The 24,078-nt window shown below is 41.3% G+C and overlaps 1 protein-coding gene across 6 annotated transcripts in view; it reads right to left on the bottom strand.

Moving 5' to 3' along the window:
• Positions 1 to 2,965: 2,965 nt before the first annotated feature.
• ST7L (suppression of tumorigenicity 7 like) overlaps positions 2,966 to 24,078 on the bottom strand; it is a 25,145-nt gene continuing 4,032 nt past the window's right edge. For 2 of the 6 annotated variants that reach the window (XM_017741119.1, XM_017741124.1), the window contains 12 exons: positions 22,858 to 22,936; positions 21,895 to 22,049; positions 21,674 to 21,771; positions 21,142 to 21,256; positions 19,302 to 19,374; positions 18,482 to 18,584; positions 15,232 to 15,382; positions 15,000 to 15,092; positions 11,599 to 11,738; positions 10,199 to 10,252; positions 6,850 to 6,919; positions 2,966 to 6,615 (listed from right to left, as the gene is read on the bottom strand). In XM_017741119.1, coding sequence (XP_017596608.1) covers positions 6,866 to 6,919; positions 10,199 to 10,252; positions 11,599 to 11,738; positions 15,000 to 15,092; positions 15,232 to 15,382; positions 18,482 to 18,584; positions 19,302 to 19,374; positions 21,142 to 21,256; positions 21,674 to 21,771; positions 21,895 to 22,049; positions 22,858 to 22,936 — 1,115 coding nt within the window. In that variant the 3' untranslated portion in view covers positions 2,966 to 6,615; positions 6,850 to 6,865. The remainder of the gene's footprint in view (positions 6,616 to 6,849; positions 6,920 to 10,198; positions 10,253 to 11,598; positions 11,739 to 14,999; positions 15,093 to 15,231; positions 15,383 to 18,481; positions 18,585 to 19,301; positions 19,375 to 21,141; positions 21,257 to 21,673; positions 21,772 to 21,894; positions 22,050 to 22,857; positions 22,937 to 24,078) is intronic. The other 4 variants (XM_017741121.1, XM_017741122.1, XM_017741123.1 and 1 more) reach the window with 4 other exon arrangements.

Here is a 24,078-nt window from a genome sequence, read left to right on the forward strand (position 1 = left end):
CTCAGCCATCAATCCAAGACTCCCTCCCAGAGCAGGACACACTCCCTGGGCTGGGAAGGACCCAGTGCCTGGGGACCCGGGGTCAGCCGCCAACAAACACTTCTTCTGTAGAGGACCCTGGGGGGCATCTGTAGGAGATCTGTGGGCCCACCTGATGAATGACACCTTAATCAGTGGCTGCTGCCAAAATATACCCTCCCTTTGAACACAGATGTTCATATTTTAAAACAAAGAGGGAAACTCCAAGGACAGGTTTTCTTGGGTTTATTGGCTTTTCCCCTTACCGGTTTCATCACTGAGATGCTGAAACTGGATGCCTCCAATGCTCTGTAGTGTAACCACAGCTGAGACAGGAACCCTCCCTAGCCCTGCCAGGTCCCCCTGTGCAGATGCTGTCCTCTGTCACAGCAGTAAATAAGAGGAGTAAAAATACTTGGAATCAACTGCAAGTGCTACAGAAGTACCTGGCAAGCAGTCATGGAGACAGCCCATTGAGCTCAAGTCCACCTGACAGAAGAAGTGACAGTTTCTTCTGCAAAGGACTAAGCAAGGCTACACTCATTTACTAACAAGCAATTAGCAAAACTCCACAGAACTGCGATAGAAACACTGGTCAGCCAGAGCAAACTCCCAGTGCTTGTGCAAGACAAGGTCCCACTGTGGGCTGAAGGAAATTCAGACTGGTCAGTGCCTTCCTGCAGAGGAGCCGCACAGAAGCTCCGCTCAGCACACTCATCCTTGGCAAACAGCTGTTCTCCAGCTCGAAACATTTCTGAAGGCTGCAGTCTCACCAGGGAGCACTCAGTCCCTCTCACAAGCCCCTCTTAAGTAATCTGCCTAAAATGTGCAGGGAGCCTTTTATGCAAGTTCATCTTCTAATTATCTTCAAGTCAAAAGCATGTCTGCACTCAAGGACAAGGAGCAGAATTAATTGCTTAATGAGCTTCTGAATATATTACCTTCTCTGAAGCAGCTGGACAGGACACACAGGAGGAGGTAGAAGGCATTGGAAACATGGAATCATGTGCAGGGCCAGGAATCGGACTTTGACAGCCAAATGTTCCCTGTGGGTCTCTTCCACAGTCCAGGAGATTCTATAGTTCTGATTTTCTCTACACCGGTGAGAACAGGCCTTCGCCCAGGTGACACCACCATTTATCAGGATGGAGGTAATGGCAAGATCTGTAAGTTCTTGAGCTCAGCAATGCAGCTGAATACATTGCCAAGCTACATCCCAGTCCCAACACCCCCTTGTCGCCCCATGGGCCTTTTCTGTTCTCCATTGAGTTCATAAAGGCACAGAAGGGCTTTGCTCAGGTACCTGTGATCAGTGTAATCCATGGGGGGGATCACCTGCTGTAACAGGCCCAGCTCACAGGGACAGATTTATTGTGGCACTTGGACTAAAATTTGCACAGCCTGTCAAGATCTGAGTGCGAGTTTTCACATCCCATATTCCTGAAGCCGAGTCAGCCGAGTCAGCTGCTCAGCCGAGGGCTGCTCCAGCTAGCAGCAGGGGGATCACTGCTCTGCAATCACAGCCGGTGAGTCAAGGCAGGAGAATGCAATAGTCACATACTGTGTCACTCTGTTTTATAACTGATGAAAGCCCACAGCCAAATTAGCAAAGAAATCAAGAGGTTGTTAAGAGAAGGGTCCAACCGATGAGGCCACACTGTGATTGCACAACTCGGTGCATCCAGAGTAAAAGGAAAACGTTGCTGGCCAGAAATAACCAAAAGGGGAAGATCCCAACGGAGGAACACACTCATCGTGGTGGATGCACCCTTACCGATGCCGTAAGCGTGGATGTGTTATCTCGCTCTCCCCAATGACCAGACTCACTGAAGATCCCACCAAAGAGCACAGAACAGCAGTCAAGGCTGGAAATGAGGAAAATTCCAAGCACATGAGCAGCATCCCTCATCACCGTCTTGTCCCTCCAGTGTAAGGGCTGGGGCGTGCAGAGCACACCCTGCCAAGGAGGCTCCAGACAGGGAGGAGGCAGCCAGGAGACAGAGCTGGAAACTGAAACTGCCTTTACTCTCTATCCACCTTTATTGTAAGATGGGTGAATTCAGAGAACAGGAGACTGAACACAGAAGCCCACTGTGATTGCTACCGTCATCCTGACTAATCTGTAGAGATCTTTGACCCAAAAGCAGGTGACAACAGCTCATACGTCACCTCTGCAGCCATCCTAATTAAATGCAGGAGACAGACAAGAGGAGTCTGTCCCTTGTAACAGCAAAACAGGGCAAGCTGGGCACTGCTCAGAAGCTGGTAGAGTATGAGTGATGGAGAGGAGGTTTAGACTGGACATCAGGAAAAGGTTCTTCCCCCAGAGGGTGGTCAGGCACTGAACAGGCTCCCGAGGGAATGGTCACAGCCCCTTGGCTGTCAGAGCTCCAGGAGCGTTTGGACAATGCTCTCAAGCACAGGGTGGGATCATTGGGGTGTCCTGCGCACAGCCAGGAGTTGGACTTGATCTTTGCAGGTCCCTTCAGCTCAGGATATTCTGTGATTCCATGAACCCCCACTGCCCTGCTGCCCACAGTGCTCTCTGCAAAGAGCACAGCACCAGTTTACATCAGCTCCCGACCTCCACAGCTGGGCCCTTTCGGACACCTCAGCGCAGCCTCACTGGCTCCCAACCACATGCCCCATCCATTAGTGTTTGGAAGATGCTGCTCCCCTCAGTGTCTCATCTCCAAGCAGGGGGAAGGGCAATATTAATTTATGCCTGGTCGAGCCCCATACACATGTCTCCTTTCCCTAAGGGAGTCTGCTCTCATATTTAACCTCTTCATTCTGCTGGCACTGGAGGTGGATGATGCAGCTTGTGGAGAGGTGCAGGCACTTCCCTCTCCCCCTCCTCCTGGAATCCTCCTCTCACTTGTGGTCCTTGGGATTCACCCAACGTTTCTCAGGAAAAAAGAGAAAAAAGAAAAAAAAAGAAGACCTCTAGACAAGTATGCATTTAATAAGCAGTGAGACAAATAAGCTCCAGTTATCCCAGCAGAATTACAACACCAGAGAACAATTTTCTGCATTCCTCTGAAGGCCTGAAGGAACCCAATTGCCTGCTCTCAGCCTAAATAGGTACCAGACACCAAGTGCTCCATAAGCAAACAGAGCCCCCGAAGTGCAAAAATGAAATAAGTAAAAAGCTTCACATTACATATAAACCAGCCGTTTGCACCTTGTTATTAATGGTCTCAACTATGACCTTTACACCCTGCCTTGCTCAGAGTCATGGATCTACGAGGCTTGGCACCCTCACAACAATTCCAGGATGAGGAACAGGGAATAAACATACCCGGCCAGTGCTGGAGAGATGCACAAAGGGAACTGGCCTGTGACAAACCTGGATGAAGAACCACTCCAGGGCCATCTCCATATGAATTTATCCCCATAACCTCAGTGACCAAGGTGTCTGACAGTATGAAAAGTCCTTTTGCCACAGACATACATGCATAAAAGCTACTAACAGGCATCTATTCCAAATTTCAAAAATGAAGGGCTCCCAGCATGGTAAATATCTGCCAGAGATGATTCCCCAGAATTCTGATGTGATTTATAGCCCACATGAACTAGGGTGGCAATGAACAGACCTTGTTACCCTGAAATATTTATTATTCTAAACTGCCTCACCTCTGCTGTAAGAGTTGTATTATTCTAACAGTGCCAATAGCCAGCAGCACCCACTGCCCATCATGGTACACTGTATTGAAATGCTCCTACTTCTGTGGCTACATGAAATCAAATGGCCAATACATGTAAGCATCAGCTTCCAAACACTTCAAGTCAGACAACATTAGGAAACTGCTTCAGTAATGTGCTAAATCACATTTGTGTCATCTCTCCAGATGCACGTGCAATAAACTCCTGATTCACAAAGACCTTTAGACACTTTTCATTAAAATCAATGGTAAGAAAGGGCAAATTCACACAATAATTCAGTTGCTTAATTGCTTCACAAACAATAGTTTTACTGTGATAACACTGCCCCCTTTCCTACCCTTCCTGTCCTTTTTGGAAAATACTCCTGGAGAAGTCAGAGGCTGGCAGGAACAAATGCAGCTACATTCTCTTCCTGGACATCCTGATCAAGAACTAACCTGGTCCGGACATGGAGAGACACTGCTAGCACCGAGAACTACCCAACAAACCAAACCCACCCCAAACTCAAACCCTGCCTAAATGATCAAAGAGCCTATAATTACCCTGGTTTACAATTACACATATTAGATTCAGGTATAGAAATAAATGCTGATCTTAAAGATTGACTTTCACTGGCTACTCTGAATGAACTGAAAATATGAGGAGTCTGTTAATGCCATATAAAGCCTTGTGAAAAAGCTATTGCCATCCCAATGGCTGTAAAGTCACCACAGTTCTTGTTTCAAGGAAGTTACATCAATATTTATCTGTCCTGAGTCATAACTGTAATTTTTTAATATATATACATACACACGCAACATAATTGATAAGGTATTACTAAGGTATGAGTCAGGTTAAAGTCCCTGCTCCTAAGTGGCAAAGGAACACTTCCAAAAAGCATAGAGAAGCCTGCTGGAAAATCATAGAGAGCATTCCTTCCTCAAGAATTGCTGGCACTTCTAGAGACAGGAAGATTTTCATTACACAGCCTGCTGCCAACTCTCCTTTCAGAACCAGCCCATCCCCTTTCTGTTACTGTTATGTCAAGGGAGGACAGTGAGAGAAAGCAGCTCTTGGGATGATACATGGGAGGCAGAGCTTCATTTATAACCCCACACAACTGCTGGAAAAGGTTCAACTTTAAAAAGCATTAGACTGGTTACCTTATGGGCCCCTGCAGACCAAGAAGTGAAATCACATGAACACAACAGGCCTATTAATCACCACAATGATTCCAAAGTGAGCAACAGCCCCAATGACCAACTGGAAAGAAAGTTGAGAAAATTACATTCTAGTAGTTAGGTAATTCTAAAAACACTGGTAGTATCTTTCTGTAGGGCTTCCCTTTTGATTCCTTGAAAAATTCAAATAGTTAACCTGGATTAAAGTCCAGTCAACAGAAATATGCAGTGGAGTTGAGCAAACAATGGCATTTCTACCTAAACAAGTGTGTTTCCCTTCAGAGTTACAAATAAACTACACTTACATGAGATGCAGAGGTGACTTTCTGCTTCATAGAACTTGGTTTACAAGGTAAAGAAGGATTTGAACATAAGGAAAAAGAAAAATAATTCATTCTTCATCTTCTGTGTAAGGAGGTATTTTAAGTCCATTCAAGTGACTTGTAATTGACTGACTTAAGGATTGTTTCAGAGAATACAGCAGGCTACAGCAAGCTTCTTCCATCCAGGATTCAGAAACTGGAATAATTTACACCACCTTTGAAAGAAGCCATCAATGTCACAAACATTCACAAAGATAGTGGAAATCAAACATGTAAAATCTCCCCTGTTCTTAGAGGCAAGTATATGTGTTTATCTGCAAAAAGTAAGATGATGGGTTTTCATGTGCTCAGAATTAGCATTTATCCACAAGCCTGTGCTATTTTTATCTCTTCCCCTTCTAAGAAGCCTGGGCTAACATGACTCTGATGCCAAGCAGCAGACCTGCGTGGGAAAAAGACTTTTGATCTAATGGGAGAGTGGAAACAGAAGTCACACCAATTACCTCAAACCACTTGGTTGCCACAGCCATCCTTTCACCTCTGCAGTAAACAAACCCTCAGGGCTGGTCTGTGTATCAAGCAAATCCTTTGAAGAGTTTTCCCCATCTCCACTCTCTTCAAGTCTTCATATCAACAGCAACATTACATTGGACTAACACTTGAAAGTTCAGGTCTCCCAACAGAGTCCCATGCAGATATCACAATATTTTGGGCAGTTTCAGAAACCATCCTGTCTTTCAAAATGCTTTGTCTTGAAGAATAAAAGATGCACAAATAAATCTAATGAAGTAACACGAAATAGAGTTGTTTACCATCTCCTTGAGTATTGCAAGCTCGTAAGATAGAGAAGAAACAAATCTTTGTTTGCACATTATAATCTATATTAAACAGACACTTAAGAAGTCAACAAATTCAATGTGTTAAGTAGCAACCTTTTAATAAAGAAAGCAGAACCATACTTTGCTGTTAACAAATATTTTGAAAAAGGCTTATAAAATTAAATCTAAGCCAAGTATCTGGTGCATCTGCAGCTGAGAAGGAAGTATCAATACCCCGAACACCTGCTCAGTTTGTGTATTCTCCTTTCTTACAGAGGAAGTATGAGCTTCCAGTTGTCCAAGTGATTTAGAGAGCAATAAACTATTGCTCAACAAGAACTATTTTCTTAGATGATTACAGATTAAGGCCAAAGAAGAAATTCGTATGTTAAGCACCATCAATGTGGAAGCCTGTCAAAGATATCAGTTTGAAGAGCCCAGATTTCTTCCTTGGCCCCCACAACTGGGGGTCAGCGAACCACCAAGAGAGGCTCATGAGAATAAAATCAAGCTATCATGGAAAACACACTCCAGTCACACTGGAGTCAGCTTATGCCAGGGGCTGGACAGCAGCAGGACCTCTGTGTGCTCCACAGTGAAACTGAAGGGTGAAAGAAGTGTCCCAAAGCACTGGAAGAAACAGAACACAACAATAAATCAGCTCAGTTTCCAAACCAACTTCCTTCTTCAGACTCAAGGTATGAACAAAAACTACCCTGGTGTCTTTCCCTCAAGGCAACTGAACTCCAATCCCTTCACTGCTGATGCCATGAAATAGGCTTGTTGTAAATATTAGATAGTAATGAAGACACACAGAAGAAGAAAAACCCTCTGGAAGCCCCAGTTCCAGCCTTGTCCACTCACCCCTGGTGCAGTCCATTCAGCTGGAGGCCAGAACGCTGGGAGCACTCACTGGCCACAGCACCCGCAGCACCTGGGCAAAAGCACGAGGGTTAGAATGGCATTGCTCCATACTGCAACTCTTCCAGCTGCTCAGCACTGGGCCTCAGCACTGGGCCTTCAGGGCTGCACAGACATGGGAGAAGAGGACAGCAGATCTGTCAGAGAATCACAGGATTGTTTAGGTTGGAAGGGACCTTAATGATCACCTCATTTTTTCAATATTCAGGCATAGATTATTTACAGGTCACCACCTCAAACTGAACAGCCCATCCACCAAGACCAGTCTGTGCTTCCAGGCGGGATCCATATTCTAGATGCCATCTAAACAGTTCCAGAAGTAAGATTAGGCTAAAACAAATCGTGCAAACTCCCCTGCACCTTCTCAACCCATCCCCCAAATATTCCACTGGCATTTGGGTTATCCTTGTGCAAACCCTCATTTCATGAGTTAGCAACAACAGGACTCATTTACTTTGAAGCTTTTACTTTGGCCCTCCTGGCTTCTATCATAACCTCAAATATTACATTAAAAAGGCTTTTAAAACATAACATTCACAGCAGTGCAGGAGCTTTTCCTTGCAGTGAGCTTCTTCCCTGCCTGTTTGCGTGTGGCACCTTCACATTAAGTGCATGAGTTAAGATGTAGATTAGCAAGGCAAGAAACCTTTGCCCTTGGCATCGACACTCAGCTCTGACAGGAAACTTCAGGCTTTTTTTTTCCTACCAAGTGTAGAACCACTCATTACACATTGGCAGGGAAGTGCACATCTCCAAACTATACACATTTTCTCTTAGATAAGCAAAAGACTCAAGTGTTTATAAATATGAAAAGTTCAGCAGCTGGCTAAAAAGTTAATTCTCCAGTCTCACTTAATGAGCTTTGGGTAAAGTGGTAGGGGGATTTGTTCCGAAAGTAAAGCAGAGTGTCACACAAAGCAGGACTTGCCAGACACAGCTCTGCTTTGCCCTAGTTTATGTCCCTAGATGGCTGCCATGGACAAAATGGCAAGGAATCCTCCAACAGGGAGCTAGGGAACAGCCAGAATGAGAAATGTTTTCTCCTAATCTCGCAATCATAAAAATTAGCCAATTTTTAATTTAAGTCCCATGACTTCTTTCTTTGTTGTGAAAATATCAAGCAATCCATATAAAACCACTTTGGAACAGGGACCATCTTAGGATTTTATCCAATTCCCTGAAAAAGAAAGTTGTTTTAAGCAGGATACAGCAGGAACACTGCTACACTATTTTTTTCAGTATTTTAAAAATAATTTATACTGGTCTATTCCAGTAACATAAGGTTCAGATGTAAAAAATGCGATCAATCTGCTTGGAATCGTCCAGAGCAGCTGTGGCTGCCCCATCCCTGGAAGTGGCCAAGGCCAGGTTGGACGGGGCTGGGAGCAACCTGGGATAGTGGAAGGTGTCCCTGCCCATGGCAGGAGGTGGAACAGGATGAGCCTTAAGGTCCGTTCCCACCCAAACCATTCCATGATTCTGTGAAGGTATGTTCAGTGTTTTCAGGAACTCCTGAGAAATGTTTACAGTGCCTGCTGTCACTCTGCATCACTGGTGTTCTTGCAGACTTCTTGGTGTCTTTGTATTACAGAAGGAATTGTGCAACCTCACTTTTGCAAGATGATACACATCCACCCACTTCTCCATCTGTGTAATTATTAAAAAATAAAAATACATACTGAATGAAAAAACAATCAGAACCTTCTGACTGCAATTGTAACAGAAGTTGTTTTATCTAGCAGTGTTTTTCAGCTTGTTCAGTGAGCTGTTCAAATTGTTGTCATTTGCGTACCTGTACCTTCCTCCCTTCTGTCACTTACTGAGAAGACTCTAAACAGCAACTACTGAGAAACAGAGCTGTCTGATGATCACAAACAGTGTGATTCTCCAAGAGATCAGAAATCTGGATGAAACAAACAGCGAGGCCCAGGGAGCACCTGCACTGGTACTGCAGCTCCCGGGGATCCCCTACCACTGCCTGTTCCACTGTCCTCACCGGCACCAACTCGCACAGTTATCATGGAATCATAGAACAGTTTGGGTTGGAAGGGACCTTAAAGATCATCTGATTTCAACCCCTTGTCATGGGCAGGGACACCTTCCACTATCCCAGGTTGCTCCAAGCCCTGTCTAACCTGGCCTTGGACACTTCCAGAGATGCAGCAGCCACAGCTGTTCTGGGCACCTTCACGGACCCTTAACTGCATCAGTAAACGCTCAACATTCTGCCAGCACCAGTCCCCAACACCTGCAAACCCTCCGAGCCGCGCAGACACCAAAGCTCCCCGTGGCGCCGGTTCGCAGGGCTGGGAGCGGGGGCAGGAGCGGTTCCCGCTGCCGCAGCCAGTGCCAGCGCTCCGGCCTCTGCTGATGCTGTATCACACTGTACACGTTGGAACTAGGAAATGCTTCATTGTGATTTTTGGCCACTTGGAATATTTTTAGCAATTTGCCAAGGTTTACCCTGTGATTTATTATGGAGGAAACAAACTCAAGCACTAACAAATGAAAGTATGTAAACTCAGATTTTTCAAGTCAATAGAAAGGTATCCAACTTCTTAAACCCCTTCTGAGGCATTCAGCTCACTGTGGATTCAACTGCTGGAAAAACAGTTTGATTAAGAAGTAACTGAAATGTAATCTAAGGAGTCATTGCTTGGAGATTTACAGTGAAAAATTCCATATACACAATACTTTCCAATTGCCATTCCTAAAACCGTGTTCTAGGTTTCTTGGAAATTCAAGAGTTGGAAATACATTTTGCATTGCTTTAATCTATGGCCAAAGCACTCCAGATATACCAGCTAGAACTTTATTATCTCAAATTACTATATTTAATAAGTTAAAGAACAGTAAGATGAAAAACACTTGAAGTAATGAAATACATAGGAAAAAGTAATTTAGAAAGCTTAAAGCACTGGAATTACTTGAACATATAATGCTCAATATAGCAAATAATAATTGCTTTATTTATATTTATTTATTTATTGCTTGAGTGGAAAGGCTGGTATCATTAAATAAAAGATGATCTTCCATTTTTGGTGTGAAAATTCAACTAGATGCTACTACTACAGACCTCCAGAAGACAAGAGAGTATGTATAAAGTAGCAGCCACCACAGCATTATCTATAGTTAAAATATTGAAGCAATCTATTAACTAAAACATGGAATCACAGAATCATAGAATGGTTTGGGTTGGAAGGGACCTTAAAAGTCATCTAGCTGCAACACCCCTGTTGTGGGCAATAAAACCAGAAATGCTACTTTGATGTTGAGTATCATTGTTTCTTACAGGTTTTCTGAATCCCTCTGAAAACATCAGGAATGGGATCATGAGTACAATCATCTAAAAATAAAATATGGAAGAATTTTTATCATTAGAGTATGATTGAGAGTCAACATTAATTCTAGCTAAACTAGCAGAATACTGGAAGTTGGTATTTCCTTCTCAGCTGTCAATCTCAAGAGAGTAATACAGAATTCCCTTCTTGCCTGATGATCTCAGTACACAATTTCAACTTTTGCTGGTATTAAACTGCCACAGAGAGTGTCAAGAACCCCTCTGTCTGTGCCTGCTGCCACTGTGATTTGGCTGGGGAATGCTGTGGCAATGCGCACCCCCTCTTGATCATCTTTTCCTAAAGAAAATAAACACACTGCCAAATGACCAAACCGTGGGAGTTTTTTCCCCACACTTGAGACACGTCACTGGACATCCCAACTGCAAAGCCCAACTCAATTCTACAAAGTCTTTTCTTTTTTTTTTTGGTTCAAGAAACCCAGCAGAGAGAACTTCACCAAGCAATTCTTTGTTAGCATAACATTTGGCCTTGTATCTCTTTGGAAATCATACAACTTTGCTAATGCAGCCCTTATAGAATTAATCAAGCAGATAGTTAGTCCCTAGTTACTATGAACCCAGCCAACTATGAGCAGCACTGAAATTTGTCACTGGCATGTCCAACTACATTTTCCAGCATAAAGATCAACACAACTGTGTGGAAATGAGGCCCCACTCTCAGACCTGCAGGACTTGGACATTAGACTGGGCTCACCAGCAAAGCCAACGCTTTTAGGAACAAAGCATCCTTAAAAAAGAAGGGCTTTCCTCCTGGGTCTCCACTACCTGTTGCATTAAACCAGCCAGGAAGCAAATGTCTTTTTCCCTCTATTTTGATTAGCAAAGCCAGAATAAATGATTCACTTAAAGAGTTCGGAGCTCTTTATTCACTACTCTGCTCTACTGCATGAGATCCACAGTTCAATAAAGGCCAAACCTACTGCTTGGAGTAGTTTGAGAAGCTGGGGCAGGAAGCTGCTTATGCACTTTGTTTCTCAGCTTTTATTTTTGAGGCTCTCCCACTGCAGTTGTTCACTTCCACACAGATAAAATCCATACTCAACACAGTGCTCTGTGGAAAAATTTCCCTGGTGCTGAAATGCTGCTCTCTCACCGTAACAGTGCAAACTAAAGCCATGGTATGTAACAGCAGTAGTTCATCTCTTGTCAAAATAGACATTTTGCCCAAATTTCAACCTGTGTTTGTCACTACGGAGATTCTTGCAAACCAGATAAAATAATTTATGCCCCACAAGCATGAGACTGACTAGAGGCTATTTCACCCTGGACATCAAAATTCCCAAAAACTCAGGAGAAACCTAAGCAAGCCCCATGACAGAGGTAGTACTTACAGCTTTCACAAAAGTGACCATCAGCTCAGGGAACTGGTGGGTAAGGAGGGCCAGCATGGCTGAAAAGGAACACAGGCCTGCTGTGAAATGGATGAAAAAGGGAAGCTCCTTCTGGGGGTAAACGGAGACTTCATGAAATGCTGAAAGGAAAAAATGAAGAATGTTGACATTTGATAACCAAGGACTGCTTTCTGAATTACTTATAGCCTTGTAGCTCATTTCTGGACTTTCAGAAGGAAAGACTCATGCAGCACATCTTAGGTTCCAGTACTTTAACTTAAAAATTTTTCCCCTACATTACATGCTTGTTTTCATTATTAATAGTCATTATATATTTGTTTTCATTATTAATATTCTCTTCCCAGTCATATTTTTCATTTGCATGGGCTTTATTTTTGAAGCATTTCATCAGGCTCAGTTTCTGGTACCTACTCTTCTAACAGGACAGAGGGAACACCTGTAAAGTTCTGTCTGGGGTGACTTTATGATGTGTATCCCCATATCGCTGCCCTATGCTCAGAAATTAATTCTTGTGCCTTTCTATGCCTTTAAACTGAGCCTGAGAGGAGGAAGGAAAAACGGAGCAAAACTTTTTCAAAGCAGTTTGCAGTTTGTTCAAGGTCACACAGAGATAGAGGCTATTTCTTTTTCCAGCTGCGGTAGGGGAACGAGGAAGCACCCGGCTTGCAGGTTTTTTTTCCAGTCAGCTTTTGGCCAGTTTTTCAGTTTCTTTTTCTCTGGATAGAGACTGAGAGTTGAACTTTTTTTTCCTTCCCTGGGATTTCAGATTTTCTCCCTTTTCTGCTGGACTGCTTCAATATCAGAGCACATCGGGAGGACTTTCCACCGGGCACAGAGGGCCTGGCCCTGGGCCAAGCCCCAGCTCCGAGGAGACCAACAGGAGGACTCGAACATTTTCCCAGGTTTTTTCTCCACAGCAAAATTTTATTATTTAGCATTATTATCCTTTTCCCGTGTGTTTGTTAAATAGTTTTTATCTCTTTCACTTTCCTTTGAGGAAAATTTATTTTTCCCGAACCTGGTGGGGGGAGGGGTTGTTGTGCCTTCTCTCAGAGGATATATTTCTAAATTTGACCAAACCGGAACAAGTTCACAAGCTGTCAAAACTACCCACACCAACTAAAACAATTCAGGTGCTTTCAACTCTCTGGAGCTCTAACCCTGTTACCTGAAAAGAACAGGACATCTCCACACTCTGTAAGAAGCTGAGCAAGTACAAAACAACCAGCATGTTATATATACTATTCCTATATAATCTATTCCTTAGTACTTCTTGAAGACTTCTGGTTGTAGACTACAGTAAATCTGTTCAGAGCAGCTGACAGAGCAGACCTCAAAGAAAACAGCACCAGGACTGGGTTATAAATTCTGTACATAGCAGCTCCTTGCAATTTCCAATCTCTGGTAACAAAATCCAAAGCGGGTGATTAGCCAGGCCAAGGGTGGCATGTAGAGCTTTCAGCACTCACGACACTACTACTGGTCACTTGCCGAGGACCTGCTTGGTGAATGTGCAATTACTTACTGGCTCTGGATACCTGCAGCTCTGATTTCTATCCAATGATTTGAAAAGATTTTTTACATGAAGAAAAAAATAGTTTCTACAGACATAAGTAATTACAAAAGAACTGCCCTTCTTGACAAGCTGTTTTTAAAACCTAACAAAAACCTAAAATTATAAATAAGCTTTTTTCTGTAAAATGAGAAAATACAATTGTATTCTTTTTAAACTGAAGTCTGAGGAGGAAAAAGACACTTTACCCGCCCAGTTACTGTTTATGAATGCTGGCACATTAAAGCACCATTAGAAGAGTAAACCCACCGAAAGTGTCTTGTGCTCTTGCAACTCATTAATGGCAAAGTGCTCAGGGTTTGTTTTGGTTTTAATGATATGATTTTGGAGCACAGTTAAGTAGAATATTTGGAAATCCATGTCTAACATCCATCAGAGATGTTAATGGTACCCAGAGATTTATACTATACAGAAACTCACCTAATTTCTAAAACATGGAGCAATATAATTTAGGAAAGTGTTTAAAAAATAGGAATTAATTCCTTTTGCAGTAGCTTTTCCTACACTGAGAAATTAAAACCAAATTCAAAATAGGTAAAGACAAGTAAAGCTAATTCTATACGTTCACAGACATTTGAGAAGCGTTACTCATCAGACCAGTCCAGGTTTTCTGAATCATTGATTTGGTCAACATTATTTTAAATAGATAAATTTTTTTTAAAATTAAGTGCCAAGATTTCTCGAGGAAGTACTGCAATAAAAGTGTTAAGATGATTTTATTTATAGGTAGTTTTATATTTAAAACATAACAGGAATGCGTGAGTGATCCTGTTGAAATATCTGCATGTGTTGGTGTTTAATTATGCTGGGAAGTCTACAATTTAGGGTTAGTTGCTAACCAAGGAATTCCTTGTGCAATATCCTGCATAAGTGAGAAATGAGTAATTTAAAGCAGTCTGGGGGCAAATTTAAATTACACATTTTAAATATAACTTCAGGCTTTTAAACAGAAACACGTCTGTGCAGTTTTCCTTTTCGCAGCTGTGGTCTCTGTGGGGGTGCTGGTGCTTTTGCAGTAGCCCTTTCAAGTCCCAGGGGAATTGTGTTTCTTCAAGATATAGAAGTTCAACCCCAAAGGAATTCAATTAAGATATATAATTAACAGCTCAACTCTAATCTAAATTAATGCTATTTTCCTAAATATCCTGGGTACAGGCAGTAATGATACAGTTTATTTGTCTTGCCCAAAGGAAAAAACATGTAGGCTCATAACTGCATAAAGTAACCTTGAAGCAAAGAGCAGCTGGATAAGACTTACTTTTCAGTATCAAATGTTATTATAAATCTGTAGAAATACATGGATAAGAAGTTCGAGGAGGCGGCCAGCAGATAAATACAGACCACTGAATTAATGACAGAAAACAATACCTGTTCTACGAAGCTACAGATTAACCAAAGATTCTCTGTAAGATCACAGTCAGGTTTTACTGCATACCCAGTGCAGGACTAGAACCATGGATTGATTCCTTGCTACAAAAGCAGTCAAATCCACAAATTCTTTTAAAAGCAATTTTTAACAAATGGTCCATTTTGTTGTTCTCAAAGTTGGCCAGACTCAGTCTGAATGTACCACACACAGATTTCATCTCTGAAGGACTTCGGCTATTACAGCATCAAGCTGACATTTACCACACACACACACGTCAAGTGCTTCAGGATCTTCTGGGAGGGACATCAACAAATAGCTGAAACCCCTTCACAGGAAGCTCAAACTAAAAAAATCACAGTAAGGTAAATACAGAATACCACAAACTGAATATGTCCTTGGCCTGTGTTTTATTATCATTACTGCTTAGAAACCACTTACTTGGCAACAGCTCCCTGTCTGCTGTTTCGGTACAGCTCGGATAGGGATAGAAAAGATGGCCTTTCTCTAACGGGTATGGGATCATCCTAAATGCTGCAAAAAGGGTGAGTGACATTAGATCTGTATCTATTCAGGCGACCAGCTTCTCACAAAGAGAACCAATCATGTTTGAGGAGGGTAAAGGCAGAGAGACTAGCCTACTGTACAGAAAAAAAGAATAGAAGATACTTACTGCCTTCCCAAGTGCAGTGTAGCAGATTTAGGGCTCCTTCTATCCTCTTCCAGTGCTGGAGGTGAAAAAAAGCATAGGCTACTGCCTCACTGTCCCCTCGCTTCAGAATGTGCTCTGGAGGCAGCACTAGGCTTTTCATTTCTAGTAAATACTGAAAGGAAAAATGGAAAGCCCACCTGGTTACATGGAATATTCCAAAACCTTTTATTGTGAAACATAAATGATCATTTTGGGCGTAACTGAGTGTAGAAGGGGCAAGTTTCTACCACAAAGCAGCCAGGCTGCACTCACATGAGAAATGAAAAGCAGCAAAACACACTCCTGTGTATATGACTCTTAAATTAGGCTTTCACATACACAAGAAAAAAAAAAACAAGAAAAAACATACAGCTTCAGTAAGACAAAATAAAAATACATTCTTGTGGAACAGACGTTAAGTATAATGCTGCACGTGCAACACCAACGAGGGACAAATTTAGGCTGACAAAAAACCCCAAACCAACAGTATTTTTGCTCATTACTTCATCACTGAAAGTTTCAATGTAGGCGGTTGAGGACTTGTTAGCTCTAAAGTATAAGCAGCAAACCTGAAAGTGTCAGTGTGCTAACCAAAGGAAGAATAATAAACCAAACGCAGGAAAACCTTCTTTTAATGTGGTCTTTCTGGGCTACCACAAAGTATCTTTGATTTCAGATTTTTTCAATTTCAGTGCTCTCCCTCCATCAGCAAAAAAACAGAAGGGTCAAAGAACACAAGGATTCATCATTTCCCATTTCTTTTGCAACACAGAACATGCAATTTTTAAAATGTATCACGTTTTCTCAAGGTACATTAAAAAAGTCAGGTATTCATTTGAACTTAGCTTTTAAAAACAGAGGACTACTTTTTACAAGAATGAAATGACCATTTCAGCTCTAGTATTTACCTGTGAGCTGTTCTCTCCTACCATAAGTGTCTCATTCAGTAACAGCCGAAGTTAATGCACATCTTTGATCAATGTAGCTGCCAATTCCTTGGAGTGTCCCCCAAAGTGTAAGAATGCAGCTAACTCACCGATTTATTTCGGCAGATGCCACAAACTATGAGATTATTTACTAATCCAGTTTGAGGACTTAACTTTTCCCATTCAGACTCTTCAAGGAATGTAGGAGGGGTTGTGCCCCAGCCAAATAAAGCACATTTGCTGCCTGGCTAGGTTCTTCTCTCCATGCCTTGGGCCTGCACTCCAGAGGGTAATATTCTTGTTAATCCCCTCTAATCCTCTTCAATTTTTTTTGGATTTTTTTTTTTTTTAACACAGTAAAGGATCACTCACACAGGGCTGCTGTGGGAAAATGGTCTCAAATATCTGACCCCTGACCCGACTCCTCATGCTCTCAACAGTGCCCACTCTTCCATTATGCTAACTGGGAATATAAACGCAGGAGTGGTGGTGAAGCCCCACTACAAGTATTGCCACAACACACCAATGCTCAACTCCAGGCTTTAGCTCTCTCTGAGCCCATGTTATCACATAAACAGAAAAATTCCAGTCTGGCAGGTTTTCACGTCCATAAGCATGAAACAGGCAAGGTATCAGTACTGAAGGTATCTCAGTACTGAACTGAAGGTTGTGAAGTCTTTATACACAATAAAAAATCTCTAAAATATTCAGAAGATGACTGCAAAAGATTGCTTCATACAGTACCAAAATGCAGTTATGGATTTCTAATTTGAAATGGCTTAAGAGGACCAGTTTTCCAGCTGGTTCTAACTTTCCAAACAAACCCCAGCCTTGTAAAAGCAGAACAAAGAGAAACAAACCTTGTTTTATTTTCCTTATGCAAAACGATGTTATGTACAATCACTTTAATCAGATGTGTGAACAAAGGGATTTCTACGTTACATACTCATTTATTTTTAGGCTGTGGGACAGATCAGATTTTCCTCCCCCTCTGTGATCCACTGGGCGAGTTGCTTCACTTCTCCGCCCTTGTTCACTTGTTTGCTTTGACCATAAACATTTCAGAGTTCTAAACAGCCTGCACCAATAAGATTCTGCTCTGTCATCTAATCAACTGGTGCCTCGAGGCAATATTGTAATAAAAAAAACATGAAGAATGGAGAGATGTACAATTAGAAGAGAAAATCAAATTACTGAAACCTGGAATCAGTTTTTGCATTTGTCTGCAGAACTAGAGACCATATTTTAACAGCCTGTTTGAAATGATCTCTTAACTTCTTTAAAAAGGTATATGAGGCTTCAGAAACAACTGGAGGATACCCAAAACAAAAGAACTTTTAGATAATAATAATGCATTATAATCTTCTGCCCCTAAAGGCAGAGGCTAAAGAAAAATCTGTCTGAGACTGTCTGAAATGGACTTGCTACGCTCTTGATCAGTCATGCAAACAAGCAGCAATTTCTCCCAGCAATTAGCTTTCTCAGTGCACATTCTATTGGATTGGACAGGCAGACATAACGGAGCGGCCGGATCATTCCAGCCTCCCCAGCAGCAGCCACTGGGACTCCACCATCATTTGCAGAGGATTAGACCCTGCACTGAGCCAACCTCCTGCATTCAAGGTTTCATACTGCAAGCATCCCTAGTACGGCAAAAAGCAATGCAAGATTTTATTCACCCAGTGCTCCGTGGAATCTGTGTTTTGATGCCAGACATTAGCCTGTGGTGACACAGACTCTTCATCTTGTTTACATGTGGATGAAGAAAATAAGTGACTGTAGATCCTTCAATAACCATGGAGCCACGGTTGGAAGCACAGCAGGATAAAGGGGTTTGGAATACTAGAGTGATTATTGTTTGAAGAACTTAATTTGGCTTCAGGGACTTGGAAGCAGGGTGTTGGAATGAGGAATCTTTAAGGTCCCTTCCAACACAAACCATTCTGTGATTATTCTATGACTTTAACTATCTGCACTTATATTTATTAATGTCTACCCTTATTGAGAGTAAAGGGCCTTCAGTAATACCTTACTGGATTTTCCCAACGAGTCAGGAAATTCCAAGTTTAAATTTTTGTGCGTAAAACCCTGTTTGAACATCAGCTATTATTAAAAAAAAAAAAAAAATCTGGTGACAAAACATTTATGATACAAATACTAACGTTTTTAACAACTCCATGGCTGGAGTTATAACCAAATTGAAGAAAACATGGGGCTAGAAAGGCTCCAGTAACAAAATTATATTATAACATGGTATTTTTCAGAATACAGTAAAAGCAGTCCAATAAGAAATAAAATACTCTTACCTTTGGAACATGAGGGTTAAATTCCACAGCTCTGTGAATTGCTTCCACAGCATTAATTTCTGCTGTACTAAGCCCTCTCTTGGAGGCGGTTTCTGGGGAGAACCTGAAGGGAAAAACCCACACTGAGCAAAAGTAATACATAATAAACGCTAACCAGGTGTTCATTTGCATTGTGAACTTGGATTTCATTAAAAATTGGCTGATTTATCAAGAAAGACAAACAAACCCTTCTAGGAGAAAAATGTTCGTTTTAAGTTAGGTATCTTGACTGTTACCAATGCCCATATGACATATGAAAATTCATGTCAATCATGTCAGGTGAGTGCCCTGACTTTCAGCTCCCTGTTACAGCATCACCTGCTGGGAGGTGGAGCCTCAGAGCACAGTGAAATGCCAGCATCAACTACCACAAATTCCCTGCACCCACCCCAAAAAACAAATCCCAAGCAAAACACTAAAAACAGAATTTACACAAAAGCACTTGGCCAATTCATGGGCTCTTGAAAAACATCCTCACCTGTACTAACTTTATGGATGCTAAAAAGGAAATTTAAATTGTGCTTAATTACACACACAAATATATGCGTATATATAAATATACTCAGCTTGCTCTTAGAAATGTAACAGCTACTTATTTAGGCATAACCAGGGATATAAAAAAGATTTAAAAATTAAAATAATCCTTGAATTGAAGCAAAGATTTCTTTACCGTTCAGAAGTAATTTTAAAACATAAAATATTTACACCTTTTTCCTTCATATTTTACATCAGAACCTAAGATTAGCTACAAACCATTGTTTTCACACATGTCTTTGCTTACCTTTCTGAAACAGCTCTGGCTTTTAGCAGAGCTGCTGTGTAACATATTGCTGCTGATTTGGGAAGACTGATATCTGTGAAAAAATAAAATAATTAAACTGTAAGATTCTAAGGCAATACAAACATTTTAAACCCACATCCTTTGAGTTAAAGGTTTTTTCTTGGGTATGGGAAACAGTGAATGTAACATCTGGAACATTTCAGCTGTGATTAGAAATTTTCAATTTCTTTGCACAGTCACCAGTCAGTCTCAGATTGAAAACTCAAAGTTGTATTTAGGTGATAGAGTCATTTTTTTGTTTCTATATGTACCAACACACTGAAACTGAATCCAAAGAAATGCACAAATAAATACAATTTACAATTACAATAAATACAATTAAAACCAGAATGTATTTTCTATATTAACCCACAAAGATTTAAAGTAAGCTTCTAATTTTTACTTAATTTTGCAACTGTACCTTAACACAGTTTTATACAACGCTGAGAGACTGACCAGAAGCTGATCACAAAAAATTACGTTACAGACACGTAGATGAATTTTAACAAAAATGCAATTTCTGTTCTTCTGCAGTTCCACGAGGGAGAACTCTGTTAGTTGTATCTTTGTAGAATATCTGAAGCCAAGTTTGAGCTGACAATTACAGATTAGAAGGTTAGCACTCCACAGTGCAAGTTTACTTTAAAAGCAGACAAAGTCTGGGGTCTAATTCCCAAGTACCATGTTGTGTATAGTCAGATGGTTCTTGCTTTTTTTGGTAAATCCCATCCTGGGCTTGTCCATCACTTACTACAAGTCTGGCTGTCATGTCAAGCAAAACACAGGGGTGCTGCACGGAGTTTGAAGCTTGTACTCATTTTTCCAGACACTCAGAAAAAAATCAGCAACCCTAAGAAAGTGTCACAATTCCTGGTGTTAACAGAAGCAAGGACTGGGCAAAGTGCAAATGGTTTTCATAAATTAAGAGGAATCCACCCAGAAGAGGATCAAGGAATGGGAGCAGGGTGCTAGGCTGGCCATATACAAGTGGCACAGGATTTGGGCAAAAATAGCATACCCTTTGATTCCCTGAGGCAATAAAGAATTGACATAAGAGAGAACTCAACAACTTCTGAGAGTAACTGTCATAAAATACTGCTGCTATGTCCCTCCATTCCAAAGGTGATTGAAGGCCCTGCTTTGACAGCAGCCTATTGTATACTCATGAAATGGGCACTGTCTAGGTGGCAAAACTGAGGGCAATAAAAAATAAGCATATATTTTATTAACCTTTCCTTAGACTTACACAATATCTGAAACCTACTAATTGAGATGGAAAGTGAAAGCAAACGACACCATTTGATGCACACCACTGATCTCTGGCAAACAGCATGTTTGCACACTGCTCATCTCTGACGAGCAACCTCAGCATTACAGAAGCACGAGAGCGAGCCTGGAAGATGACAGAAAGGAAAAGTACCTTTTCCATCTTATTTACATAATTACTTACAGGGCCATGTGCTGGCTGAAAAAGGCTGATGAATTTAGGCATAACCAGGGATGCAGAAGAGATTAATTAAAATAATCCTTGAATTGAAGCAAGGATTTCTTTACAGATTAGAAGTAACTTAAAAACATAGAAAGTAATTTGTATGCAATTTAGTTTGCCTAAATTTGACCTCAGCAGTCAAAAGCAGAACTTGACCTGCATTCAGGAAGTATCTGTTTGCTACAGATGAAGGGAATCTGCTCACCTTGCTGAGGTCATGGGTAGACTCCTGCCTGTGGACAGACATTCCTTGCCCACTTCACTTGCACTCTTATTCAAAAATACCCACATTTTCCAACAGGCATCACTTACCATCATACTTGGCTAAAACTGCCTGGACGTCTGCATAAGCCTGTAACTCCAGAAGAGCCTCCAGGAGGTTTTCATGGATATTCAGCATACTCAGAAGTGGAAACTCTTTCATCAGCTGCAAATCAGTAAAGAGAAATAAATTACATACAGTATTGCAGTTGAATCACTGAAATGCTTAATAGAAATCAGTACAATAATCTAGGATTTTTCAATGTTCTGTTGTCTCAGAGTGTTAGAAACAGGCATGGAAGCAGCATGAAAAGAATTGCATCATTTCATAAAATCCCAGAACAGTTTGGGTTGCAAGCAATCAAAGCTCATCTCATTCCAACCCCCTGCTATAGCAGAAGGGCAGGAACAGCTGCTACTAGACCAGGTTACTCAAAGCCCCATCCAATCATGATGTGCAAATCTCATGGGAAAATAATTCAATTAGATTAATTATGATGCCTAGGAATGAACTTAAAACCATCAGTTTGGACAATGTGACTGAAAACAGTGGTTAACTCAGGTTTTCTTTACTCTTACTTACATCTCTCATCATTTTTACTGCTTCTCGTATTCTTCCAAGTTTCCTGGCACACATAGCTAGTCTCCTTTTCACATACACCAATACATTGGTGTCTCTTCCTGATTACAAAGACAAAAAAATATTAGTCTATCAGTTTCAATCCTTACCTCTCCTAATTATAGCTTTAGTTTTACATTTCTGCTCACACAAACTCAAGAGTTAATGTGATTCAGAGTCCTTACTCAGCTGTGCTTCATGCTGGGGGCTCTGGGAATGGCAGTTCTGAGATTTTCTGTAAATCATTTCTCCTGCTTTCAGAGCCTGCTTGAAATATTTCTCAGCATCCACAATAGTTGTTGCTTCCTCCTCAGCCAGAAGGACATATGCAGTAGCACAACTGAAGTAAGAGAAAAACCTACTAGTTATTTTGAGGGAGGACGTTTAGTATTTATATTAAGTGTCAGAAGCATTAGAAATGGGCAAGATTCACTTATGTTTAAGATGTAAGCATTGACAACATTTAAGTTTCAAAATACTGATGTGAATTCAAAGGGGGAGTGACAGGAAAAAAGCAACCTTTACCATTTTACAGAAAAAAACCACACCTCCCCCCTGCATTTGGAGAAAAAAACAAAGGAAAAAAATGCAAAAGTAAGTTAAATTCTTTTCCTTGAAACTGTAAAAATGGTCTGTAGCTGTCTGGAAAGGTTTTTCTTTGTTTGGTTTGCTTTTGCAAAATCAGGAGATTTAAAAACATTTTATGCAAAAATAACAAGACAACATAACAAAGCAGATCACAGTAGTGGGGGAAATTCTTTGGTTTATGCTACAGGATTTTTAAATCCTTTACAGGAGTGGCATCTGTGAATTCTGAACACAGTTCTACCACGATGCCATCTCTGAAATACATGATCTCATATTCAATTTAGACCATTCCACACCTGAATAAGATTTCTCATTTGTTATTGCCACTAATACAACGATTTAAGAAAAAAAGCAGCACAAAACATGTTTTTAGTAGAACAGTTCAGTACTTCAGTGCAATTTACAGCCCCATGTGCAATTCCCAGTCCCAAAAGTTCCCCTTAAGCTCTTTAGAACTTTGCTAAAAGTGAATTACTAGATGAAGAAACTGATAGTGCGCTCACTATCCTTCCACTTAATCCTTCACACTAGAAATACAGCAACTGGATTTATAAACTTACTCATTGTTCAACTCTAGAGCTTGATATGCTGCTTTAATCCGGGCTTGCGGGCTCCTCTCTCGCCACGCTTTCTGCATAACTGTAGGAAAAAACACGGAAAAGCAGGTGAGGGACATGGACACCTGGGAAAGACCTGGGAGCCAGTGGAGGCAACACTGGCTGCGTGGAGCCAGCTCTAACTAACATTCCCTTCCGGTCTGAAAATTCTTGTTTGCTGTATGATTGTTATAAGAAAGAACAAACAAGTGTTTCAAATTCAGCCTGCTCCTACCACAAGCATCGAATTTTCAACAGTTCATTATGCCCCAAATTTAGTTTAAGAAAGCAACACCACCAGGAAGATTCCTCACTGACCATTTCACAACTCCTACACAGAGCACAGAAACAGCTTACATAACCAGGCAGATGTACAATTTCTGAATTGCTACAGATTTTCGGAAACATTTTCCAGAACTTGTTGAAAGCTTGGCAGGAGCAATTGTTAAACACAGGTTCTTGCATAGACCTGCAGAGAACTTAAAGCTTTCAAACAGAACTTCAAAGAAAACAGTGATGGAGTAAGTGGCGTCTTGCACAGGTAGAGTTTTGTACTTAAAATATTAAGTTGGCCAGAGCAGCTGTGGCTGCTCCATCCCTGAAGTGTCCAAGGCCAGGCTGGACGGGGCTTGGAGCAACCTGGGGTAGTAGAAAGTGTCCCTGCCCATGGTAGGGGGTGGAGCTGCATGGGCTTTAAGGTCCCTTCCAAACCAAACCATTCTGGGATGCTGTTCCACGATTATTTTTAGACAACTGTCAGATCATAAAGGGTTAACAATTTTTAAAAAAATTTACAAAGCACATTTGAGTGGCATCACACAGCAAAGCCAATTCAAGATACACAATTTATCAGCTTATTAGAAAGTGTTCTAGGGAACAAGTAAAAAGGGTGAAATCTATTCAGAAGTGTCCTTTGAACTACAACTTGAATTCAAAATTATTTCAGTGCAATGACTCTAAACCCCTCCTCACCATGCGTCCATTCGGGAAACATGGAAAACACAAACTGAAAACCAACTTCTAGGAAAACAGCAGACTCAGAGCTACCATTTTCAATGCAGAATTATTAACTTTCACACTAAAAACCAGTTCTGAAAGAACTCCAAAACCTTAGACTCATGGAGTTCTATATCTGGCCTATCTCAAGGACGATAAGAAAACTGAAGAATCTATACATGTTTCTTT

Source organism: Corvus brachyrhynchos, unplaced genomic scaffold, assembly GCF_000691975.1.
Source record: "Corvus brachyrhynchos isolate BGI_N302 unplaced genomic scaffold, ASM69197v1 scaffold338, whole genome shotgun sequence".
NCBI classification, from domain to species: Eukaryota; Metazoa; Chordata; class Aves; order Passeriformes; family Corvidae; genus Corvus; species Corvus brachyrhynchos.